We start from the raw sequence: 27,822 nt of genomic DNA, 5'->3' as shown, positions 1-27,822 counted from the left end.
AGCCCCTTCCTGAACTCCCTTCAAGGATTGTTGCTGAATCATGCTTTTTAATATATACCACAAAGGAGCAATTATTAAATACATGGAAAGTGATTATTAACTTTAAACCGTGTGGTATCTGGCATTATCACTCAAAGGCAAAGTGCAGCCTTGCATACACACAAGGCTGCAAACCCCTGATCTACTCAGAAAAAAGCTCGCCACGATTTTCACTTTGTGGCCGTTTAAAAAGCTTTGTTATTAAGCTGTAGGTTTGAAATAAAGCCAAATGAGATGGATCATTTATATATCAATAACCTAAAACGGTCAAATATATCGGCATTGCCATGATGGTAATAGCCAATATAAAGACAACCAATTTTGCTCCTTGATGTTTTGACCTCAAACAAAATTGGTTGTTTAGGCTGATTGCTACATGAAAAGAGAGAGACTGGTATTAAGCAGCCTAAATTGAAATTCTAACCAGCAATCAATCAATCAGAACAGGAGCTATGGAAGGGACCTTGGAGGTCTTCTAGTCCAACCCCATGGATCAAGCAGCATAAATTAATCTGGGGGGCAATTTGCTGTTGACAATGGGTTGACAGAAGGCACAAATATTTCATCTTTTTGAAAAGAGAATGCAAATAAATCAATGTTTTCTTACCACAGCTGCTATTTCTGCACCTTTTTTATGGTTTAAAGCCGCAAGTACTATCGATGCAATGAAGAAGAAACAAGTGCAGATTCCAGTATTGACCAAATCCTATAAAAACAAAATTATAGATATTATATCTTAGAATATTAGAATAGAACCGAATATTCTTTATTGGCCAAGTGTGATTAAACGCACAAGGAATTTGTCTCCGGTGCAGAAGCTCTCGGTGTACATACAACAACAAAGTAATATAAACATCAGACACCGATAGGAGAAGGCAGTGGAAGAGATGAGAAGGATAGTAGTAGCACAGTTCTACTACAGGGGTAAATATCCTTAGATGTAAGACAGTGCTGTGGGAATTAGGTGTTCAGCAGAGTGATGGCACAAAGCAAAAAACAACAACAACCCTGTCTTTGGGTCTAGCTGTTTTGGCATTCAATGCCCTATAGCAGAGCCCCAAGGGGTCTATAGATATATTCTCAGCCCTCTTTCTGACCCTTGCAGTATAGAATAGAAAATAATTTTTTATTGGCCAAGTGTGATTGGACACACAAGGAATTTGGCTTGGTGCCTATGCTCTCAGTGTATATAAAAGAAAAGATACGTTCATCGGTACAACATTTACAACACAAATGATGTGTTGTATTGACAATTATAATTGTCATTTATAATTGACAATTATAAATCATAAGGATTGCCAGCAACAAAGTTACAGTCATACAGTCATAAGTGGAAAGAGATTGGTGATGGGAATGATGAGAAGGTTAATAGTGGTGCAGATTTAGTAATAGTTTGACAGTGTTGAGGGAATTATTTGTTTAGCAGAGTGATGGCCTTCGGGGAAAAACTGTTCTTGTGTCTAGTTGTTCTGGTGTGCAGTGCTCTATAGCGTCGTTTTGAGGGTAGGAGTTGAAACAGTTTATGTCCAGGATGCGAGGAGTCTGTAGATATTTTCACGGCCCTCTTTCTGACCCTTGCAGTATACAAGTCCTCAACAGAAGGCAGGCTAGTTGCAATTGTTTTTTCTGCAGTCTTAACTATCAGTCAAAGTCTGTCATGCTGTCTGTCTGTCATAGTATCAACTGAGTTGATGAAGCAGGACAGTTTGCATGCAATTACCGGTAATTACTTTATGCCAAATTGCAACTCCACAGAAAAATGCACATTATACACCCGGTGAACAATTGCTGCATCATAGTCAAGAAAAAGAATTACTCAATAAAACAAGGGCAATTTCTTCTTTTCTTTATTCCAATACTACCAAACCCACGAAATGTTCTTCCAGCCACAAGAATATTTTATAACTTAGCTACTGATATATAAATAGATTCTTAGCTCTGTCAAATCTAGAAAACTATCTGTATGCCTGCCGCATGTCTCTTACAGTATTACATGTTGCCAGGATCTCTGTAAAATGCTACTTCTGTTTGTGTGACATAGTTTTAGCATAAAGGAACATTTCTCTATGTCCTGGAGAATCTTTTCAAGTATTCTTCATTCCTGAAACAACAAATCATTCAGTAACTTCTGCAATTCAGTTTCACAGACTTCCTGTTTAGCAATGGAGCTCAAATGATTTTAAGCTCACTGAATTCCCAGCTGTATAATTGGCGTACTGTTATGCACATTTATCATAATTCTAAGGAATTAGAGCTAGTTCTTGTTAGAACCTTGTTAGATGCTTTATAGGCTTACCAATACACTCAAAAAGAAAAAGAGAGAGAAATGCAGATCATCCATTTAATTTTATCATAGATTTCACACGTTATAGACAAAAGCTTAGCTAATATACCTGATTAATAAAGGAATAGTGGGGATTCATTGGGTACATTTATTACAGAAATATGCCAAGATCACTTGGCTTTTAGTCCATCTTCTCTTCCAGTTTCAATTTTTAGGGTTTTCGGGAAATAAAATCCAGAGTTTTCCAACCAGAACGGATTAGGTAGGTAGGTGGGTAGGTAGGTAGGTAGGTAGGTAGGTAGGTAGGTAGGTAGGTAGGTAGGTAGGTAGATAGATAGATAGATAGATAGATAGATAGATAGATAGATAGATAGATAGATAGATAGATAGATAGATAGATAGATAGATAGATAGATAGATAGATAGATAATGAGAGTGGGGGGGGAGAGAGATTGCCAACATGAACTCAAGTCAGCTTTTCAAAGGGTATATTTCTTTCTATGGCCAGTAAGTTTTGATGCGGGAAATATTTACATACACAATCTATTTACATTAATTGATGTTTATATATTAAATGGATATATCCAACAATCACATAGAGAAAGCTCTGTTCAATCGATAACTACAGATATTTCTGAAAGCTGAACAGTAGCCACCTATGTAATCATGAAACCATTCATTGGATTAATGTGGAAAAGAAAAGAAAAAGTATACGTTAGTATATATTGTTAAGAAGTTAATCAGTTTCAATTGCTGAGTTTTTAAAAAGTGACTTAAAAAGTATTGGGTTTGATTTGCACCTGTCAACAGTTCTTCAGCTCTTCAAGCCACAATCTGCTACTTTAAGATTTACCCACACCAAGTCAAGGCATCGTAGTTATCTCGACTTACTACTGTTGTAGTAAAGTCAAAGCAATTTCTGGAAGGCAACCACATGGCTTATTTGAAACCAGGGAACTTGTTTAATTATAGTTGATCACAGCTTTCTTCAACCTGGCATTGTCCAGATGTAGGGAACAGAAACTTTTACAATTCCTGGCCAGCACAGAGGCAGAACAGGATAATTTGCGGTCAACTCGCCATGGCCAACCTGGTGTGGGACAGTTCAACAATTCAATTTAATTATTTAAAATAATTAAACATTTATTTTAATTTTTGTCATTCACATTTGGTTTTTGCGGCCCCCTCCTTTTGCATCTTTCCTTTAATTATTCTAGTCCATCATTTCTTCGATATTAAGTGTAACTCATCCTTGCAGCGAGTTGGCCAAGGCGAGTTGACCACAGCAAGATGGCTGCAACGAGTTGGACACAGTGAGTTGGCCAAGGCGAGTTGTCCTAGACCCACCTAGAAGTTGTGTGTTAATTTGTCTGATAAAGCTTGTAGGGGGAGACCCAGCATACAATACACAGTAGCTCCTAAATGACCTAATTTGAATATTCTTTTGCTTGCTATTTCAGATTATTGGGCAAGGACTATATTTGAAGTCTGTTTATTTATTTATTTATTTATTATTTATTTATTATTTAAATTTTTATACCGCCCTTCTCCCGAAGGACTCAGGGCGGTTCACAGCCAGGTAAAATAAACAATAACATTACAATATAAATACTATTAAAATACAATTAAAAAACTTATTCAATTGGCCGAGATTAAAAATTTAGAATAAATGATAAAAACCCATTAAAAAACCCACAAATTTAAAAACTAATCCAGTCCTGCGCAGATGAATAAGTGTGTTTTAAGTTCGCGACGGAAGGTTCGGAGGTCCGAAAGTTGACGAAGTCCTGGGGGGAGTTCGTTCCAGAGGGCGGGAGCCCCCACAGAGAAGGCCCTTCTCCTGGGTGTCGCCAGACGACACTGTCTCGCTGACGGCACCCTGAGGAGTCCCTCCCTGTGAGAGCGCATGGGTCGGTGAGAGGCATTCGGTAGCAGTAGGGACATACGTTAGTTTCTTTATCTTCCATATGCAGATTCTTTCCTGAAACGTCATTTGCTCAAAGTGTGTAATAGCACTTCTGGCACATCACTTTGCCTTCCCTTCTAAATCTTCTTTTTGATTTCCAATGTATTTGCGTTTTAGTTATCATCTCTTTGGATGCACTCTTACTTATACCAAGCGTTGCCAAGTTGTAAAGTCATAACATGAAACTGGTTTTTCAAGTCATAAATACACAAACGCTTAAATAGCTGAGGTTGCAGACAAAATGGGCTCTTCTTTTTCTAAATGTGTGAAGAAAAGAAAATGCCCTGTCCTTATTTCACACATAAAATGAAGGAAAGGAGAAATCTGAAAAACAAGTCATTTTCTCTTTCATGAATCCTGTAATTTGGAGATGTAAAGAAAAGGCATTTGGTTACCCCGTTTCTCTCTCTCTCTCTCTCACTCACTCACTCACACACACACACACACACAAAGAGTGTATGTGTGTGTGTGTGTGTGAGAGAGAGAGAGAGAGAGAGAGAGTTTTCAGTATTTGCTATAAGGGCATTTATATAATTTATCTCAATATTAATTATTCAAAGGATAGTAAAGGATAATAATGCAAAGGATTTGGGAGGAGAGAGATGGACTAAGCTGATTGTGCAGTTCACAAAATATTTTAAAACTCAACAGACTGTCTGATATATATTTTTTTGTACACTAGGCAATTATGGGTCTTGTGTTTGTCTTAGACGCAAGCCAAGAGCAAGCAGATTAAACCAAAACCAGAGTATAATGGCCGAAGTTTCTACTTGGAACTATCTTTTATATTCCCCTACACAAAAGATATTTGAGGTTCTATTGAGGGAGACAAAGAAGGGTTCAGTAAATCAATTGTAATGAAGAGGTTAGATATGGAAAATTGACACTGCTACCTTTCAACATCTTTTGCATTTGAGATGGCCCATCCCAATCCATGAGCCTCTAAGAACTGAAACAGGCAAGGAAGGCATCAGCATTGCTCAAAGCAGACAGAACCACTCTGCAGCTACATAGCAGGTGCCTTCCAGTCTCAAGGCTGGGAAAAAACAACCAAAAAGCAAAGGATAGATAGATAAATGGATGGACGGACGGACAGACAGACAGATAGTACAGTGGCCTAGGGTGGAGCTCTTGCCTCACAATCAGGAAGCTGTGAGTTCGATCCTAGGTAGAGGCAGATACTTCTCTCTCTGGGCACCCTGAAAATATATCTGCTGAACAAAACTCTGCATTGGCAACAGGAAAGGCATCTGACCATTAAAACAGTCTGTTAGCTCCATTCAATTGCCCAGACTCCACCCCACAAGGGATTATGGGATAATTAAATGAAGATGATAGATAGATAGATAGATAGATAGATAGATAGATAGATAGATAGATAGATAGATAGATAGATAGATAGATAGATAGATGAGAGAGAGGGGAGGAGACAGATAGATGAATTTTAGGCAGATATTCTGCATATATGTATGACTTATTTCTGTCTGCAATAAAACCACCAACCTAGCACCAAGATTCTAGTCCTATATACTTCTTTAATGGAGGGTGCAAATGAATAGTGGGGCCAGGCCCGAAGGCTAACACCTAGATTCTGAATTAACCATTGATTAGGTGCGATAACATTCAGCCAAATCTCTGCTTGTCGGAATCTCAGGAACTGTAGCATTCGTTCATCACTTCCAATTTGAAACAGATCCATTCTAACCCGCCACAAGGCAGAGAAGAAGAAAATTCTAAACCAACTGCAATTAGAGTAAATATTTGGGGTATTTGCAACAGATTAAAACAAGGATTTAGGAGTGAATATAAATTCATCACAGAAACGCTTTCAGATGGCCATTACATTCTTTGATATTGTTTGCCTACATTCTTGCACTGTGGAGCTATATTTGTTAAGCACCACACAGGAATTTCCACTGTTGGTTTTTAACCCATTATTCAGAGGGAAACTATCAGCATTAGTCTGAAAAATGACTTGTCTGCTTATTTCCTTAATAATCCTTAGCTCTTTCCAGCATACAACAACTGAGTCGTTGGCATACTTACCTTCTAGAAGCTACTTTTTAAAAAATCAAATTAAAAGGTGTGTAATTTGCAATACGACAACAGAAGAACTGCTGTCAAAAACAGTATTCCACGTTTCTTTCTTGAAATATTATGAATGTTTATCAAAAACTCCGAAATACAGTGTTGTCATTAGCAATCACCGCTATTGAACACTTCATGGCTACACAAATTATTGCAATACATAATTTTTGTTTTTTGGGAGTTCTTGGCACACCTGCAACATTGAGGGTGCCATTTATTCTACACTGGATGGAAAAACATTGACTGGCTTAAGGTAAAGGTCCCCCTTGCACATATGTGATAGTCGTTTCTGACTCTAGGGGGTGGTGCTTATCTCCGTTTCAAAGCTGAAGAGCCAGCGCTGTCTGAAGACGTCTCTGTGGTCATGTGGCCGGCATGACTCAACGCCAAAGGCACACAAAACGCTGTTACCTTCCCAACAAAGGTGGCCCCTATTTTTCTACTTGCATTTTTTAAGTGCTTTCGAACTGCTAGGTTGGCCGAAGCTGGGACAAGTAATGGGAGCTCACCCCGTTACGCGGCACTAAGGATTCGAACTGCTGAACTGCCGACCTTTCGATCGACAAGTTCAGCTTCTTAGCCACTAAGCCACCATGTCGCTCCCACCATGTCCCTTTTATTAGCTTACCAGTCAATAAAAATGTGCATTCTAACCTGTCAGTCTGGGAGAGAACAAGCGAAAGAATTTTTGGACAATACAATAAAGTCAAATCTCCTGAAAGTTAGTGTACATTTCAGGCTTTTTTTTTTTTTAAGCACAGGAAGAAGACTAAAAGGAAGGTCACAACCTTACTCCTTTAAGACAGGGGTCTCAAACCTTGGTCCCTTTAAGACTTGTGGACTTTAACTCCTAGAGTCCCTCAGCCAGCAAAGCTGGCTGAGGAACTCTGGGACTTGAAGTCCACTAATCTTAAAGGGACTAAGGTTGGAGACCCCTGCTTTAAGAAGATGGGGCAGAAAATGAGTTAAAATCTACTTCCACCCCCCAAAAAAAGGAACAGTTCCAAAATGTTCCTCCATTATACATTTGTATCTATTAACAGTTATTGATTTACAGAGCTAATTAATACAGCTTGTATTGAATTCTAATACAAGTATCAATATGAAGTGACAAGGTGATTTCCTCAGTCATAAGCAACTAAGAAGTTGCAATAAAGAATAACCTGGCGTTTGCAAGAGGGAAAAACGCTGTCAGACACAACTTCAGCTTTAGATACTTTAACACACAATATTTCATAACACGTGCTACACTAGTGGGGATCCACGCTGAATATAAAGCAGGACGTGTTCTCTACTTAGTGCACAGAGTCCTAGCATATTGCTCTAATATCTAATAATATCTAATAATCTGGGGCTACGCCTTCTTCCCGACCTCCGGGCCTTTAAGTGCGAGCTCAAGACTTTTTTGTTTCACCGAGCAGGGTTGGCCTAAGGGTAATTTTTAATGGGTGGTTTTATTACTTGTTATTTTAATATTCGGCCTATGGATTCAGATTTTTAAATTTCAAATATTGTGTTTTAATTTTTGTATATGTCTTTTTAACTTGGCTGTAAACCGCCCTGAGTCTTCGGAGAAGGGCGGTATAGAAATGTAAATAATAAATAAATAAATAAATAAATAAATAAATAAATAAATAAATAAATAAATAAATAAATAATAAAATCTAAAGTTCCTGCATTGAAGCAAAAAGAGCTTAAAATCTAAACTTTGCATGTTTATTCAGCTATTTTGGTAAAGGTTTGGATGAGAACTTACTGTAGTGTTCCAGTTGATCTGTGGTATTCTTGAGTGGAGATTTAGGCTGAACATAAGCAATAGAACTCCAGTAACTACTGATGCGCTACAGCTGACAAATTCAAAAAAATAAAGTCCTTCACACGGCGAGCATTCCATGATGGTCTCTATGCAGATGAAGGAAATCAAAGCCAAAACCTAAGATGTGAAAAAAACAGGAAAACAGTATTGTAATATTCTGAATATATAGTCACCAATAATCCTGAAGCATTCATCAGGAAGTGAATACTTTAACGATGCGCAGTACCGAGTAAAATTTACAATATAAACCAAACATGGCAACTTTAGGACTTGCAAATTCCCCACCCCGATGTAAAGAATTCAACACAAGTTACACAAAAGCTAGTTTGCTTGTACTGTACGGCAATCCGAGACACATTCATCTAGAATTTACTGGATATTTGATTGTATGTATTGGAGATCTCTTAAAGGGCACAACTGGGGAGCTATGAAATGCTTCCAAACAGAATTCAATGCAAACAGCCTGAACCAATAATTATATTGGTGAAATGTGTTTTCTTAGGGGAGTTTCCATTCACCTTGATCATTTATGAAATTTAAGGAGGATGTAGGCATCATAATCTCCCTCTTCTAATTCTGTGTTTACTCATTGCTTCTTTTTTATTTTATTATTATTAAATATTATTATTATTATCTCTTTTATTCATTAAACATGAAACTTGGTCAACTGAACATTTAAAAATGTGTCACAAATACCATTAAATGGTGCTAATGATTGATACGGGTTGCTGCCAGCGTCCTAGGTATCAACCAAGAATCTTCTTAAAATATATGATGTTCCGAGTAGCGGTTTTTTGCAGTTCTGCTGGTGTTATTGCAGGAAGCTGCAATTTTCTTGATGTGTTTTGTAAAATTCTTGGACATGGTACCAAAGTGATGACAACGGTACCAAGTGATGCCCTGATGACAATGGGTATCACTGTTACATGTGTCGCCCATAGCCGTGTAGATGATGATGATGATGATGATGGTTTACTTTATTCATTAAATATGAAACTCAGTCAACTGAACATTCAAAAATTCAGCCGATCCAATAGCGGATGGCAGCGGGTGGTTTAGAGAACTGGTAGCTAAAATCCTGCCCCACCCCACCCCCCGCCCATGGCCACTCATCGCCTGCTTGCCCGCTTGCCACTTCTTTTAAAAAAATGCTTTTAAAAGGTAAAAAAAAGACTCTGATGATCACAGCTGAGCCGCACGATTGTCAGAGCCTTTTTTTTTACTTCTAAAAGCATTTTTTTCACAATCTATTAGGCCAAATAGGTTGTAAAAATGCTTTTAAAAGGTTAAAAAAAGGCTCTGATGATCACAGCTGAGCTGCCTGATCGTCAGAACCTCTTTTTTTACTTTTAAAAGCATTTTTTTCAACCTATTCAGCTGAATAGGTTGTAAAAAAATGCTTTTAAAAGTAAAAAAAAAAGATTGTGCGCCACAGCTGATCCACCACCACCCCCGTACGCTGTTCTACTTACCCCATGCCTCTTTTTGGTGTGCACTCCGTGCACATACACACCTTGCATTTGGTGTGTGGTGCGCACTGCGCATGCACGCCAGCAAACCGGTAGTAAACCGGTTCAGATTTCACCACTGGGTATAATCTGTTTTTCATACTACAAGTATAATGGAAAACCATTCTAAGTCATCCCTAAACCTTTTGTCATCACACCTCTATTTAGTATAATACTAATAAACGTACTTCCCCTTTAAAAAAAAAACCCACCAAAATGAACACAAATGGCTAATAAAACAACACAACGAAACTCTGAAAAGGTGGGTTTATTGTAAAAACATACTGTGTGAGTAAAAGTTTCCTCACGCCTCTCCTGGATTCTGCCTGCGTTTCCCCAAGAGAGGGACAAATCCCAGTTCGATTCAAATCCCAGTCATGAAAAAGTTGTACATTCTTGTTTTCAACACTATGTACCTCGTTTGCTTTCATGCTGCGTTGCTGTGGGAGGCAAAACGTTGCATGAATTCACCAACTCGCAGTCAAGAAACACTGGACTTTTTCTGACTCAAATAACCTTCCAATGTAAAAATGATACAGTCATATTTTCAGGGACTTCCTAAAGGCCAGCAATCTAATTTTACCTCGTTCATGCTAATTCTCAAGGCACCTGTGTCATGCAAAGAAAGATCAGAAACATCCCCAGGCACGTTGCAAACGAAACTGGTGGTACCAAAAAAAAAAAAGTGGCATTGGTTACAGATTTCCCCCAAGTTGTTTTCGCTCTTCAAGAGCCAATGAGTTCTTTTACAACTGTGCAGGATTAAAGAACAGCAGCCAAAAAGCAGCTTTTCCCAAATTTTTTGTCCTATTGTAATATCCCAAATATTTGTGTCCTATTTTTTGTCCTATTTGCTGCCGCTTTGGGCTTGGCCCCGCACGCCACCAAAACAAGTAAGAAAGAAAATGAATCGTAGCAGAACCAATTCCACTTTGGCAAATCATCTTAACTAAGTATTACTGTCAACGTCTGAGAAAAATGAAGAGAATGCACTGAAGTTTAAATTTAACCACAGCAGAAGTTTTTATAAGGAAAAAGAATGCTACCATTACATTTCCCCTATTTAGCTGGCTGCATTTTATCAGTTGTTAAATTGAGCAATAAAATAATTTTAAAAAAACCTTCCATCATTACAACTTTTTTTTTTATAAATAGTCTTCCTGTTTATCTGAAGGGGCCCATAAAAAGACTTATTGTATGTGGTTCAACGACATAATTACTCATGATTGTAAAAAACCACCAGATAGTGTATTTTTCTCCCCCCTACTTAAGAATATTCAGGATCTTGGGGCAAAACCTTTTAACAGGAGTTACTTTATCTTGTAATATGTTAAAACTGGTAATACATCCTAATATAGGGTTGGAGAGGGATGGAGAAAATGGTCTTTGGAATTCCCCAAACCTTTAAGATCAGATGTTGAGCTTTTTGACTGGAAGGTTGGCAGTCGAGACTCATGCACTGCGTGACGGGGTGAGCTCCCGTTCTTACCTCAGCTGCTGCCCACCTAGCAGTTCGAAAGCATGCAAATGCGAGTAGATAAATAGGTACCACTTTGGTGGGAAGGTAACAGCATTCCGTATGTCTTGGCATACAGTCATGCCAGCCACATGACCACATAAATGTCTTTGGACAACACTGGCTCCCTCAGCTAAGAAACGAAGATGAGTACCACCCAGGGGTGAAATGCTCCCGGATTCGGACCGGATTGGCCAATCCTGTAGTAATGGAGGCAGGTGGTTAGGAGAACCAGTACCAAAAATCCCTGCCCAGCTGAGCCACACGATCATCAGAGGCTTTTTTTTTACTTTTAAAAGCATTTTTTTAAAATGCCAAGAGGTTGTTAAAAAATGTTTTTAAAGGGTTAAAACAAGGCTCTGACAATCCCAGCTGAGGTGCCTGATCATCAGAGGCTTTTTTTTTACTTTTAAAAGCATTTTTTAAAAGGTAAAAAAACTGAAGCCTGCTAGGCAAAAAATGGGGGGTATAGGCAAAAAAAGGGGTGGGGAGTTCGTTTGAGAGAGAGAGAGAGAGAGAGAGAGAGAGAGAGAGAGAGAGAGAGAGAGAGAGAGAGAGAAAGAAAGAAAGAAAGAAAGAAAGAAAGAAAGAAAGAAAGGAAGGAGGGAGGGAGGGAGGGAGGAAAAAGGAGAGGAAGGAAGGACTACAAACCTGGCACTAGACGCAGCTTCAGAGGATAATCCAGGGCTGGAAGGGACCTCGGGGTCATCTAATCCAACCCTGCTCCAGCAGGATATTGCTAATGAGTTTCTGTCTTTTGATCCCCCAGTCACATAGCCAGGCCCACCCAGTCACATGAGCCCCCCACCACCAAGTCACGCCCACAGAACCGGTAGGAAAGAAATTTAGATTTCACCCCTGGTACCGCCCCCTAGAGTCAGACACAACAGCAGAAACCGTTACCTTTTAAATATATCTTAACATCAGATCTCTCTTTTGTACTCAGGTTTAGATGTATTATTCTGATTTAACTTGGCCAGCACAAAGTGGATCTCAACTCCCTAACCCACCAGGTGTTGAATCTGCAGAACTAGAAGCAAAGCTGGCTGAGGAACTCTAGGAGTTGAAATCCACAAGTTGCCAAGGCTGGAGACCCCTGCTCTAAGGGATAGGTCTGTCAAAATTCAGCTGCTCATCCCACTCCATCCAGATCAGGTCAAAGAAAAGGACTGACAGTTATTTTTCTCAACCACCATGATTGGGAAACAAAGCCAGGAGAATCCACCAATCACATTCCAGAAGGCCCAATTCTGAAACTTTAAGGATATTCACCAGCCTTGCGGTGTTACGTGATGCTAGAAAACTTTACTGCCAGCTCAAGGATTGGTGGGTTTGTCTGGCTGTGCTCAGAGACATTGAAGTGGGACTGGAACCCTCTAAGTCTTCTGAACTTCAATTCCCGCCAACTTTGACAGCAGTGACAAGAAATGGTGATGGTTCTATTGGAAACATCTGGAGGATGTGGTTAGGTTGTGTATTCCCAGTCCAAACACAACAAGCACCTCTTTGCAACCACTCAGAAGGGGAGTGGGAAGCTCACTAGTCACAGATACACTAGTGTGGTTAATGATTATGGTACTGGACTATGACCAAGGAGACTTATGATCAAGTCACCAACTGTCACAGAAACTCACTGAGTGCCTTGGGGGCAGGTCAAACCTACCTCACAGTGTTTTTAGGAGAATAAAAATACAGAATACAGGATAACAGAGTTTGAAGGAACAAAACAGAATAGAGTAACAGCATTGTAAGGGAACTTGGAGGTCTTCTAGTCCAGCCGCCTAAAACTGCCGGTGTCATCCGTATTATTGTTTCTACATTAATATTTTATGCAATTTTATTGCATTACATATCTCCTTTTATTATTTTTATTATTATTTTATTTATTTTGTTAATAAATAACGGGTTTATGTATTTTTCTAAAGGCCATAAAAAGGTTTGATTTGAGTTGATACATAAATAGTAATGTTTAAGTTGTGTTTTAGCTTAATATCCAATATCCAATTAATTAGAATAAAGAAAAAGCAAGTCTCGTTTTAAAGTAACAGCTTTCATTTCAAACAGCAGTTACTTAAGATTTGTTAAAGTGTCTATTTGGTATTCAATTATCAGAATGCAAGAATTTTAGTAAAGAACTAATCAGAAACACAGTATAACCTGGAATCCACTACAAGAAGAATGTTACCAAATCGAATAAAAAATATTCATAATATCAGGAATTTCAACTTTTCAATCTGATATCTCTCTTAGATGCCATCTTTAAAAGACAAAACAGTCTAGACATATTGGAAAAATAGGAATATAAAAAATAAAACTGCTAGCCATAACACTAAGAATATAGTGTTCTTCCAACACAAATATTAGACAGATTTCATGCTCCATTAATGTTTCATCATTTAAAAAGCACACATTAATTCCCCCCACCAAAAAAAAGTATAAACATAGGCCGGAATAGAATTTTCATAAAATTAGAAGAGTTGTTTTCTAAAAAAACAAAATTCAATATTATCTTGTATATTCATTACGTTCAAATGAAATGCATTTTATTTATTTATTTATAAAATTTATTGGCCATCTTAACCACAAGGAAATTCTGGGCAGCTTACAATCATAAGCAATGCATTATATGCAATGGTGGGATTCAGCCGGTTCGCACCTAGTCGGGAGAACCAGTTGTTAACTTTCTAAGCAGTTCGGAGAACCAGTTGTTGGATGAAATCTTACTTTGTTTTTTTTTCCACTTTACAGGACTAATCCTGTAAGGAAGGCAGGAAGGTGTTGTTTCTAGCCTAATCTTTATTGCCCTGCTTACAGAAACTGCCTCTCTGGTTAAACCTTATTACATTGTTACAGCTAAGGCGAAGCACCCATCAATGTGAGTGACATTGAGTTGGCCATGCCCATGTCATTAGGGCAGAGAACCAGTTGTTAAATTATGTGAATCCCACCACTGATTATATGTCACATGTGCTTTTCAATAATGTACGATACATTATTGTACAATACTGTATACTATTCTCTTCTAAAAAGCTATACAAGAATTAGAGAATTCTAATTCTAATTCTCCTAGGTTCAAAAATCATGTTTAAATAAGGAAAAGGTGTGAAAAAATATTTATTTTACAGAATGTCTATCTACCATTACCCCATTCCCAGCAGACACTGGAGGTAAGCAATAGAACAAAAGAATACAGTCAAAATAAACTACAACTAAATACAATAAAATTTCTATCCAAAATCATCATGGAATCCATCCAATTTTGTCCCAAGACTTGATGAAATAAAACCACTTGAATCTGCTTGAGAAAAGCCATGATCTTATTTTTCACCTAGATGGATCACATATATAAATCGTGAATTGTTATATCTATCATTGGTTTTTCCTTTAAGCTCCTTTTAAAACTTTTACTGTACTATTTGATTTTTTTTTTTTTAAGCAAAGTATTCTGACTTTTGAGGAAGACAAATTTAACTTTCTCTTCTTTCTGTCACACTGGTGCAAAACAGTGAAATCAAAGGCAATTTTTCCCTTCGAGGTTTCTCAGAGTAATTAATTCTGCTTAGTTGTAAACATGTCCTGAGGGGATTATAGGACAGTGTGTCATAATTTGAAGATTCGAAGTTGGTAATTACATAGCTACCAATCTAGGGAAGCATTGCATCTCAAAAGTCAAAAGCAATAAATAATTACATCTTCTACCAAGCTCAGCTGTTGACTACACAGCGTCAATTAAGAACAAAGAAATTAAGGGCAATTAAATAGGTTAGAAAAATGATTGTGCTGCAAGAAGACAAGAGTGACAGCAAAAGAAAAGAGAGTTATGCACTAGGCCCATTAAAGGGGGAAAAAAAGTTAAATATAGAACCTCAGTTAGGAAATGAGAAGAAAAGAGCATTGAAACCTGCCAAATAGCATATGAAAGACTCTTTCCGGAAAAGAGTTTTTAGCATGTACTTTATTTACAGAAATTTCACAGAAGAGCCAGATAACATCAGCATATTTTAGTTATCCTCCCATCTTTTATCTCCCTTTCATTCTTTCGTTTTCTCTTAATGGGAATAATCCACTGTCAGGAAGCGACAAAACAAAAGCATAATTCTCCCCATATAGTAGCCCTCAACCTACGATCACAATTGGGACTGGAACACCCATTGCTAAATGATGCGACCATTAGACAAGCTACTATGTGACCTAATTTTACAAACTTCTTTTGGTCACGATCGTTCAGAAAATTATAGGGTTGTTAAACGAAATAAGCTTCCCCCTTTAAATTTACTTTTCGGAAGCCAGCAGTCCTGACCCAGCCAGCTCCCCAAACATGACAAACCCTCAAAAGATTCCTTTATTAGAAGTGCCGGTAGCCCTGGCAAAAAGTTTCTCTTCCAGGCTAACAAGTCCGGCCAGCCGGAAGGTGAATAGTTGTCTGTCACAGGGGTGAAATGTTACCGGTTCGCTCCGGTTTGGACACACCGGTAGTGATAAAAACTGGCAGTTAAAAACTTTTTAAACTGGTAGTTAAAAAAGCTACCGGTTCAGGTGAATTGGTAGTTAAAAAAGCTACCAATTCAGGCAAACCGGTAGTTAGTTACCGGTTCGGTTAAACCGGCAATTTAAAAAGCTACCGATTTGGGCAAACCAGTAGTTTAAAAAAGCTACCGGCTCTTCTGAACCGGTATTTCTAACGATCAGTTGTGCAGCGGGGCATAGCTTTGCTAGAAAGCAGAAAATCCTGCTTTCTAGCAAAGTTAAATTGCGTGCCACAGCTGATCCTCCCCCTCGCTTCTACTTACCTTTCCAAGCGTCCTTTTGGTGTGCACTGCACAGGCACAGGCAGTGTGCGTTTGGAGCGCAGCGCGCATACACGGCCAGCAAACTGGTAGCAAACCAGTTCTGATTTCACCACTGGTCTGCCACATCTATTCATCTCCGCCCCCTGCCTTTTATCCCCAGACCTAGGGTGGGGCTTCGCTAGCAGTGGTGGCTCTTTCTTCCCCAGGATCGGCCCACAGATTTCCACTGCTCTCCTCTCCTCTGCCTTCTGTGCATCCGCGCATCAGGCACTGGTCCCAGCTGTTCCCGGGCAGGGTTTCAGGAGGCAAAATATGACTGTATTCCATGTATAAGATGCACCAACATTTCCACCCTCTTTTAGGGGTGAAAATAGTGTGTCTTATACTCCAAAAAGTACACCCAGCAGAACGACTTGCCTCCAGAAGTTGTGGGTGTTCCAACACTGAAGTTTCGGACAAACCAATGGTCTGAAATGGTATAGGGTTTCCTGCCTGAGCAAATGGATTGGGTTAGAAGACCTCCAAGGTCCCTTCCAACTCTGTTATTCTGATTCAAAACTGGAAAAAAAAACTTTCATGTGTAAAAAGTTGGACAATCTAATTGTGAAGTCGTGTTCTTCACAGAAGTAATTGTTCTGTCTCCTTCCCCATTTCGGATTAACGAGCTGGCCTTCAGCCAGTGGATTCACGGCTCTTATCAGTCCCGGCAGAGAAATTGCAGCTGCCTGCCAAAGTTCAAACAAATGACTCATGTAGCAAGACTTTCAGCTCTTTTTGAAACGGTTCAGCTAAACTTTTGCTTCCCGTGGAGTGAGAGCAGTCCCAAAGCTCCTTATATATCCTGTGGGGTGGGGCTCCTGCCCCACCCTTCCTTTTGATGACGCCGCCTTTCTAATCTTCTGAAGCGCGGGTCAAGCTTGATTATTATTATCAGCTGGGTCTGAAGGCGTAGCCTGGGGAAGAGAGGAATCAGGGGATGACGGCCGCATTACGTCCTCCGACTGGCCTGATTCTGGCTCCTGGAGCCGGGCCAAAGGAATCGGTGCTCCCGAGGTAAGCCTTACCGGCCCTTCCCCCTCACTCTCGGAGTCACTTTCGGGCATGGGACCAGGTTCAGGGGCTGGAGTCACAACACTAAAGTTCCTTCATAAATATATGGCAACACTGAATTTGAACAGGAAAAAGGTGTTCAAACCTGAACCAAATGTGTATTGAGTACATCTTTTTAATGTAATAGTTTACTTTCACTAGCCCCACAAATCTTTTCAGAAGTGCCAGCGGATGAATGAGGAAAGAGACAGAAAATCAGCATGGGATAAAAATCAAAGAACACCTTGTGATGATCCACCCACTGATGTACGTGCATTCTTTCTTTGCCATACGATGCTTAATGGGAACAAATTATGTAAGAATTTCATAAGCAATTCCCCAAAATAGAAAAGCAAGCACAAAAAACAAAAATATGGGGAAAAATGCATGCCTTTAAATACAAAGACACTATCTATTCGCTACAGGTTGATCACACCTCAGGGCAGAACACTTAAAGCTTCAGATATATATATCTGAGAAAGGTAAAAGAAATTTTAACAGTAGAATTTACAGGAGATGCAACAAAGGCTGTAAAAAGATTATGGAGAAAAGAATAGTAACTTCAGTTTTTACGGGGCATCTGTCTGTGGAAGATAAACTCTTAGGAACATAAAAAGTGATCTGAACAGTCATTCTTTTCCTGCCAAATAAATAATTTAGGACATAGCAAAGAAATATTCACAATTCTTTTCATGACCTATGTTTATCTTGTTACTAATTCTAGTTATTTTTCTTTTCTGTAACTTTCACAACAAAAGTATTCTCTGCATATTGGTAAGCATCAAAATGTACACTTTTTTATTATTTATAAAAAATTCTCTCACATCTCTTGGGAAGATAATCCTGTATTACTCCACAATATAGACCAGGGGTCTCCAACCTTCGCAACTTTAAGACTTGTGGTCTTCAACTCCTAGAACTCTGGGAGCTGAAGTCCACAAGTCTTAAAAGTTGCCAAAGTTGGAGGCCCCTGGTATAGACAATAATTTCAGGAGTTTATTATAAAATAAACAGCCATCAAACAAGGCTTTTAAAAGCAATCTTCCTCTGTCTCATCCTAATACAAGGCTCCTCCATATTATGAAGTCTGTGACTAAAAGAAGTTTTCACTTTACACAAAAAAAGGACCCTACACCAGTACAATCCAAACACAAGAACTATTCCAAAGGTGCTTTTTCAGGAGGTGCTGGCCTTTCTTGTTTTTCTTTGAAGATGTTCTAAGAAGCTTCCTGGATGAGAAGCAAAACATCTTCACAGAAAAACAAGAATGTCCAGTTACCTCCTGAAAAAGCATCTTTGGGACACCCATGACCTGGATGACTGAGAATCTCTTTCGATCCGTGATGGCGAACCCATGGCACACGTGTGCCAGAGGTGGCACGCAACACCCTCTCCGATGACACGCGAGCCGTCATCCCAGTTCAGCTCTGCTGTGCATGAATGTGTGCCTCCCACCAGCCAGCTGGTTTTCAGGTCTCTGCTGCACATGCACAGGGCGTGTGGGAGGGGTACACATGCATGCGCATGGGGCGTATCCAAGGGGCCACACACGCATTGCATTTGGGGGGTTCGAGCGCATGCTTTGGGCACTCGGTCTGGAAAAAGTTAGCCACCACTGCTCTAGATATTCCAAAGAAGGAATGCATCCTTTCATCACAAAGAATTCTAGAACAGGGGTCTCCAACCTTGGTCCCTTTAAGACTTGGGGACTTCAACTCCCAAAGTTCCTCAGCCAGCTTTGCTTTGCTGGCTGAGGGACTCTGGGAGTTGAAGTCCACAAGTCTTAAAGGGACCAAGGCTGGCGACCCCTGTTCTAGAAGGTCAAACTTGGCTGAATAATAGTATAATCAGAGAGCGTCTAGAACCACATGGGCAATAAATAACTAAATAACTAAGCATTTTAGATAGGTTGTAGATCAGAATCAATACCCTCCCTAGCTCAGTGCCAAACAGGCAGCCACAGCAATTTTTTTAAAACCATTTTTTAAATAAGCAACCTGATCAATCAACTTATATCCTGACCAACTGTGGAGTTGAACTAAAAAAGCAAATGAGAAACAAAGGTGATTGTCTTACATTACTGTACAAATGCAGGGAACAGATGAATGACACTGTGTAAGCAGAAAGTATGCAAAAATGGGTGGAGTTGAGCGTAAAGGCAAAACAGTCTATTACAATGAAAAGTGGCGTTAATAGTCTGCCATTTCTTGCCTCAGTTATTCAACGGTTTCAACTAATACTTCTACAACCCCTTGAAAGAATTTCAGATATCCGTGCTATGCTAAGCCACCTTTTCATATTTTTAATTTACAAAATGTATACTGACTAGCTCAACCCATGAAGGCAGCTTATTCTCAAAAATTCAAACTATCCAAACAGGAAAGCCAAAATATATTAAATGTAACAATGCTGGGGGAAAAAATGTAACTAAGAGCAATCATTAAACACATGTAGCAAATATATATTTCAAAAGGCTGTAGTACACAAACATACTTTGATGCAAGGCATTGCTTTTAACCTTTAAAGCTTTAAATGTGTGTGTGTGTGAGAGAGAGAGAGAGAGAGGAAGGAAGGAAAAGAAAAGAGAGAGAGAGAGAGAAAGGAAGGAAGAAAGGAGGGAGGCAGGCAGGCCGGCCGCAGGCCCAAAGTCACCCAACTGGTTTAACGACAAAGTGCCCTGCTTTTAAAGCCTTATTGGTATGCATGTTGTCCATTCTTGAAGGCTTTAGGTAGCCAACAGTCCAAAACATCACAGAATGAAAGAAATTCTCAAAAAATAAAACCAACTTTAAATTAAACAGAATAGTTAGCAATATCCTAACATGCTAAAAAGAAAACAGTCAAAAATCATGTGTTTTAGGAGCTTGATCAGTCATTTAAATCTGTATGAAGCCTTTTTGAAGACCCTCCATCTAAATCTACAACTGCCCCTATTTCAAACTCCTTCTGCATAACCCTTAGGGGTTATTCAAGTGTCTGGGGAGGAAAATATTTTTATAGACATAGTTTTAAAGCACTGTACGAGACAATTACTCTTCTAAAAATGTGGTTCCTGTCCTAACGGTTTTCTAAAATGGGTTAAGTAGGGTGGTCTTAAAATTTCCAATACAATCTTCTAGACACAGTAAATGTGCCCAGAGGAATTCTTACAGTGACATAACATTAGCGCACACTTTGTGCATAGTTGTCTGATTTCTAAGAATGGGAGTCGGCTACTTTGGGCTCCTCCAAATATTTTTGGATTACAATTTCCATAATCTTATAAGGGCTGGAGTTGAAAACATCTGGTGGACACAAGTTCCCCCTTCTTCCAAACTAGATAAGTACCAATTATGAGGAAAACATGCAGAAGCAACATATTATAAGCGCATCATTCCTACAGAGAAAACATCCAAGCTGTTCTTGTTAACTCTTTCACTTATTCTAATACTAAATCAATCCTATGGGAAATTGCAGACAGTACTGATGCCATTAAAAAGAGGCAGAGAGAGGTCATACTCATAAAAAGAATACACTTCTTGTCTATTCCTTCAACAGCGGCTTCAATAAAGGATTTTCTGAATGCAGCAGATAAGAAACTTGGACTCCCAGTGAGCGGCACAATATGTGCCATTCCATAGTTCTCATTAAGAAGAATTACTTTTTAAGTTTATAGAATGCACTCTTCAAAATCAAACCAAGGAAGGTGATTCTACTTATTTGTGGTTAAAAGACTGCAAAATTATAATGACAAAGAGAATACCCCGCCAGCAAAGGCAATGATGACCTTCCCTCTCTCTCTCTCTCTCTCTCTCACACACACACACACACACACACACACACACACCCCGCAAAGAAAGAAAAATTATCTGGCAAATTACTTCAGCATGTCCAATACTGACAAATACAGGTACTCTTCGATTATTATTTTTTTTGAACCATTCATTTAGTAACTATTTGAAGTTACAACAGCACTGAAAAAAGTGATTTATGACCGTTTGGCACACTTACAACCATTGCCACATCCTGATGGTCACATGATCAAAATCTGGACTCTTGGCAACTGACTCACATTTATGACGGTCGCAGTGTCCTGGGGTCATGTGATCACCTTTAGCGACCTCCTGGCAAGGAAAGTCAGTGGGGCATCCAGATTCACTTAACAACCATATTAGAAACTTAACAACTTGAATCATTCACTTAAAACAACTTGTGACAAGAAAGGTTGTAAAATGGGGCAAAACTCACTGAACAACTGTCTTGTTTAGTAACGGACATTTTGGGCTCAATTGTGGCAACGTGTCCAGGACTACCTTGTATTTTTCTACCAAATAATTCGTTCAAAACAGGCTTCTACCATCGTCATCCATAGAATACAACTTGCTTTAAGGAACTTACAGTAAGAGAATGATACCAACAAGAGGCTAAAATTCCTGCACTACTCTGGCTGTAATCCCGACAGAACCAGGATACTTCAAGGTGTTTTTTTTTATAGAGCAATTCAAAAAATTACCTTCTACCCTTGGTTGAAACAAAGCCACGCAAATGTGTTTCAAATTATGCCCCAAAAGAACAAATTTTCCACTGTCTGAATTTTTAAAAAACATTTCACATTCCCTAAAGCGCCAAAGCTTCCCACACTGTGTTTAAATCGCCTGCCAATAATGTGTCACAGAGCACCCCTGAAGTGCAATACCATCATCTATATATTGTAGCACCATACAGTCACAGAGGGGTGGGGGTGGGGGTGGGCTCAAGTAAATATTTTCCAAAACCAGCCCAAGTTACAGCAAACTGAACAAATGGGAGATAAAATTGCTATTTGCAATTAGGCAGAAAACTACAAATGGAGAACAGAAAGTTATGTAGAAAACATGATCTTTCTCCAAACTCTGGAGTGATCAACTGTAACTAAAATAAATATCTATGTATATTTCTTATATCTTACTGTGTCTTGTTGTAAGTGGCAACTTCTTTTTTGTCCCTGAAAATTTTTAATACCAAATTTACTGTACAGAATTAAAGTCCTATAACTAATTCAGCTAAAAGGTGCAATTTAGCAGATAAGCTAACTTGAGCATCAAGGCAACAAATATATTTGTTGTAGTGTATTTAATTGCAAAACATTAGGAGCTCCAAAATATTATTTTAAAAAAAGCAGCCACAGAGCCTGCATTTTATAGTTTCTAAACTCTTTATCCTGGTGACATAAAAGACAATTAGTATAACAATTGCTTTTGTATTATTTGCTCATGAAATCTAATTACTGAAAATAATTGTGCTTCCCTTTTGATCTTATAATAACATCCCAATAAATGTGACTTTAAAGTAGAGGAATACATAAACACTAATTTTGAATTATGTTCATCTTGCATTTTCCCTGATGTTTTTTTTTTATAGTGAGTTTCAGTTTAGACAAAACACAAAGAAAAACTTTTTAAAAGCTCAAAGGACAGTCCAGGCCCAGACCAATCTTAAATATCAGATTATAATTATACATGACAGCTCTTCCAATTAGATAATAAACCTCAAATTGTTTTGAAGTGACTGCAAAGTTAGCATTTTTTTAAAATGTTCAAACCAATAAATCAGGGGCCCAAGGAATACCGAAATGTGGATTTTTATCATCTTGTGATCAGTGAATTCAAATAAAAACAGAACTACATGTATCAGGCTGACATATTTACGTGAAAGCCACAGAAGTCACATTAATTAACGAATACTTTCTTCTTAAAATACAACAAAAAACTAGTTCCAGTAGCCAGTGTGGTATGAGCTATTTTCCACTGATGAGATTTTGTTGCATTCTTAGAACAGAAATAGGAAGAAATGATTACATACATATAGTTCCTTCCCGTGTATAATCATACTAGGTGCTTTTTCTCAGGCTCAACAAATTCCACTGATCACCCACAATTTTTTCCAAGTTCATAAAGCTGCCCACAGAAAGTACATCCTTAAAAGCCCTCTAGTTAAATGCATAAAATATGCATATCGTACATTTAGGTCATCCTGACACAAGGAAATGGGGACATCACATTTGCAGTCTAGTTAGTTTAAAAAATGCTGCCGGAAATGTCTAATTCAGATTAACGGTAAAAAGTTTGTCTTAAGGCAGAGCAAACTCTCATTTGTGCACACCGAGCCAAAACCTAAACTATTATTTGCTGCTGCCATTGTAATATTCCAGTCATGGAGTACAAAAGAAGAGGGGAAAGTGTTAAGCCTGGGTCACAACTGTTTATGCACACAATGCTAAATAATGGGTCAATTATAGTAAAGCGGAATTTTGCGTCCCTGAGATGTATATCTCTGTTCTTGAAATGCCATTAAAAGCACTTAGGACATTGGCACTGCAATGTTCAAATGCAGAGGTAAGAACAAGGGCACCTAAGCCACAAACACAACCCAAACTACAGTCACACCAAGGTCAGTAAACTACACCCTTTTTCCTTTCCCAATTTGGCCATGCACAATAGACGTACGATGGGGGTATATGTCAAAGCTATCAAGATATAATTCTCAGATGAAAAAGTAAAGTTATTAAGATATCAACAAACTAGCAGTCAAGGCTGGGGCGGCGGGGGGGGGGGAAGTCAACATTACAATACATTCAACGTGCAAGTATCACATCAGAAATATTTCATGCTTAATAGTCTATGATGGTAGCTATTTCTGCGGCCACACCTTGAACTGTCAAATCTAATCTATAATAAATCACTTTGTTGCTTGGCAAACCTACTGCTGGCTGTTCTCACTGGCCTACAGGTAGTCCTTGACTTATATCCACAGCCAAGCCCAAAATTTCTATTGCTAAGCAAGACAGTGGTTAAGTGAATTTTGCCCCATTTTACAACCTTTCTCGCCACAGTTGTTAAGTAAATCGCTGCGGTTATTAAGTTAGTGACCCGGTTGTTAAGTGAATCTGGCTTCCCCATTGACTTTGCTTGTCAGAAGATCGCAAAAAGTGGTAACGTGATCCCTGGACACTGCAACCTTCACAAATACATGCCTGTTGCCAAGCATTTGAATTTTGAACTTGATCATGGGGATGTGTCACTTTTTTCAGTGCCTTTGTAACTTTGAACAGTCACTAAATGAACTGTTGTAAGTCGAGGACTACTTTTATATATTATTTGGAAGATAACCAGGTTCAGCACCTCCCCCACTCCACCACCTAAACTGCCAACGTATTTTGCCTTCTGTTTTAGCAATTATTTGGGGCAAGAGAAACTGAAAGTCTTCCCCAAATGAATTTGTTAAATGTCCATTATAAAATCACTGGAAGCCATTGTTCCTTAAATTTCAAGGCCAGAAGCGTTGGGCTACAGAACAAGGATTTTTCAATATACGAATTCCCTCCAAAAGCTCAATTACCTCTCTCTTTAAGCCAGAGGTCTTCAAACTTGGCAGCTTTAAGACTTGTGGGTTTCAACTCCCAGAATTCTCCAGCCAGCTATATGCTAGCTGGAGAATTCTGGGAGTTGAAGTCCACAAGTCTTTAAAGCTGCCAAGTTTGAAGACCTCTTCTTAAGCCTTTAGGCCAGGATTTCTCATGGCTGCCTGGGGAATTCTGGGAGTCAAAGTCTACAGGCCTTAAAATTGCCAAGATTGAGAAACACTGCTTTAGGCAAATAGTCAACACTTTCTTTTTTCACTGGAGTTTTGGAAATATTTTTAATTTTAGACCTGCTTTTATTGCTTTTGCATTTTGCTGTGATACCACAGCAAGTTTACTGTAAGTTTTTCATCAAGGGTCTAAAACTGTTTTCAAGAATCTTGTAGACCAAATGGGATATAAAACTTCTAAACACTGGAGGTTTTATATCCTACTTGGAGTCACTTGAGCAATATGAGACAGACAAAAACAAACGATAACAAATTGTTCATATTTCGCTAACACAGTAGAAACCACATCTTCTATGTATTTCCAAGTTCGCATATTTTCATTCCAAATGAAGCAGTCACTGAGACCAAAAGACCCACATATTTCAGTATTGCAATGCTACAGAAACAAAAGCATGAGTAGACCTATCAGCTATCGCAAACACACTTTCTAGAACACACCTTGAGGGAAGAGATAAGAGAACAAAAGAGGACGCCTTATTTCCCATTTTTCCCCCCTAGTTATAAAGAATGACCTTGCAAAACTGGATAAATACAAATAACTTTATAGAATGTCACCTGTTGCCAGACTGCTCCTTAATCAAGCAGAACCAAAACCGAAAATTATAGGAGTGAGGAACAAAGAAAGGAAAATGGATTAAAGGAAAAGTTTTCCTTTTTCTGGACGGAAGGGGAAAAAAATCAGAGGCACCAGGAAGACAAATAAAAGAAATGCCAGTATCCTCACAAATTTTGCAGAGATTTCCCTTCCCAGAACCTTAGAGCAGTTTGCTCATAAAAAAAAGGAGAGGAGGGAATGAGCAGAAAAAGAAAAGTCATATGCTATACAGTACATAATCCTTTTTATCCCATTCCAAAGATCTCCAAATGGAATATGAATTTCCCCAAATCCCAATTCCACAGGCTTGGACACAACCAACAAAAGAACCCTTGTAATTCTACAGATTTGCGGCATAGGTTTTTATAGATTATCCTACTTTATCCTCCACAGACTGATACACTCCCCCAAAGACAAATAAATACACAAATACAGCCAAAAAAAAAAAACCGGTTAGGTTAAAATCCACGGATTATATTTTCTACGTGTAGTTAATATTTGGAGTATTTAGAAGAGTCTTATCCCACAAGATAAGCAAGCGCTGGGCAACAATCCCCATTAGACACACTTCAAAAATACTACGAGGATAAGGAGCAGAAACACAGGGGAAGGACAATCTCCATAATTTCTTTCCCCTTTGGGGACAACCATAGTTAGATCATATATGTCTGCCAAACAATGAAGGGTAACACCCATGCCACCAAGCTAAAAGGTGGCCCAGCTATACCCCCTCCCACCTCCCGCCCTTTGGTCATCAGGATGGGGGGGTTAACTCTTTAGGACAGCGGTCTCCAACCTTGGCAACTTTAAGCCTGGAAGACTTCAACTCCCAGAATTGTGTGAGTTGACATCCGCCAGGCTTAAAGCCGCCAAGGTTGGAGAGCCCTGGTTTAAGGCACCAGGCTAGAAACCTGGAGAATGGGAGTTCTAGTCCAGTCTTCAGCATGAAGTCGCCTGGGTGACCTTGGGCCAGTCACTCTATCTTAGCCCTAGAATCGAAGCAATGGCAAAACAATTTCTGAAAAACTTTGCCAAGAATTCTGGGAGTTGGAAGTCCTCCTGGCTTAAAGGGGTTGCCAAGGTTGGAGACCCCCCTGCTTTAGGATGTCCTGAGATTGTCCCCACCCCTTTCCATCTGTTGGGAATCAAACATCTGGAGCCAAGTTCAAGGCCATTTCACAACCTTGGGGACGGGCTGGGTGGGGGTGGGGGGGTTAGACCCAAAAGTTGAAAGGCAGGATAGGAGAAGAAAAAAACCAAGGGTCCCCCCTCCACAGAAGCAGGCGCCCTCGGAGGTATACCTTTGAACCCCAGTACCCATCATCCCCATCCATGCACACACCTTTCATGTGTGTGTGTGTGTGTGTGTGTCCCTCCATAGGCTCCAGATGTTCCCTAGGAATCAATAAGGTCAACAGAGGCAGGATGCACAAAAGGTCGGTGCCACATCTGGAAGTCGCCATCCACTTTGGGGGAGAGGGAGACCCCCAAAGAGGGGTGGGGGGCAAACCTGCCCCCCCTCCCTCGCAGACCCCTTTCCTCCCCCCCCAAAAAAACCCCCAATCCCAAATTCTTCCCCCCCCCAAACACACACACACATATCTGGGACCCCCAGAGGCGGGTCTCCCCTTTGCAGGGCGGGGGGGGGGCGGTCACTGAACCTGGTTTTGGGGGGCGGGGGTCGTAGGCAATACCCACCACCTGGGCGATCTTCAGGCGGCCGCTGGGACCGCGCAGGTAGTCGCGGTCGCAGCGGAGGCCGCGCAGCCCGTGGCGCTGGCTGACGGGCTCGGTGGTGGGCTGGTAGGGGCTGCTGGCGCCGGAGATCATGGAGGTGCTGGACGCCTCGCCGTCGAAGCCTTCCAGGTCCTCGGGGCTCCTCATGGCGGCCCGGGAGCCTTGCCTCACGCCGAGGAGGAGGAGGAGGAGGAGGGCGGCGGGGAAGGCGTAGCGAGCGGCGGCGGCAGCAACAGCGGCGGCGGCGGCATGTCGGTTTCTGGGAGCGAGGCGGACCTTCCCCGGCCTCTCAGCTCCAGCCCAGTCCTGGTCCCCGCCCCCGTCGGCCTGCCCAGCGGCCGCCTCCCCGGCCTCGCGTGCCCGCCCACCCCACCCCCGGCGCCGCCGCTGCCGCCTCGCCCTCGCCCGCTGCTCCTCCCGGGGCTGGGCGGCGGAAGGGAGGGAGGAAAGGAAGGGGAGAAGGCCGCCCTGCAACGCCGAGGGGGCTCCCGCCGCCGACCACAAACCACCACCCTCCCCCTGAGCCTCAGCCCGGCTGGCGGCTCTGCAAAGGGGACGGGCGGAGCTGGAGAGAGCGCCGCCGCCGCCGCCGTTCAACAGGTAGAGCGGTTGGTTATCGGGGGTCCGAAGGGGGAAGGGGGGGGGACGTGTGCGACCCGGTTGGCCGGGAAGCTCTCCTCTCCTCTCCTTCCCCTCCCCGCACCCATCCCACCCCCGGACCCGGCCATGGATCGGGGAAGGGCGAGCGACCCCCAGACCACAAACCTGAGAGCGGCATCAGGAGGA

General features: G+C 40.4%; 1 protein-coding gene across 1 annotated transcript in view; it reads right to left on the bottom strand.

The window, feature by feature from the left end:
* Nucleotides 1-27,340, bottom strand: part of CMTM4 (CKLF like MARVEL transmembrane domain containing 4) — a 34,053-nt gene extending 6,713 nt beyond the window's left edge. The window contains exons 1-3 of the mRNA XM_058155631.1: nt 26,998-27,340; nt 8,134-8,310; nt 647-745 (exon numbers count right to left, since the gene is read on the bottom strand). Coding sequence (XP_058011614.1) covers nt 647-745; nt 8,134-8,310; nt 26,998-27,183 — 462 coding nt within the window. The 5' untranslated portion in view covers nt 27,184-27,340. The remainder of the gene's footprint in view (nt 1-646; nt 746-8,133; nt 8,311-26,997) is intronic.
* Between the last annotated feature and the right edge of the window lie 482 nt (nt 27,341-27,822).

The sequence above is a fragment of the Ahaetulla prasina genome, chromosome 12 (genome assembly GCF_028640845.1).
Source record: "Ahaetulla prasina isolate Xishuangbanna chromosome 12, ASM2864084v1, whole genome shotgun sequence".
In the NCBI taxonomy this organism is placed as follows: Eukaryota; Metazoa; Chordata; class Lepidosauria; order Squamata; family Colubridae; genus Ahaetulla; species Ahaetulla prasina.
The sequence above is the reverse complement of the archived record's forward strand: the minus strand, read 5'-3'. Positions and strand labels throughout refer to the sequence as shown.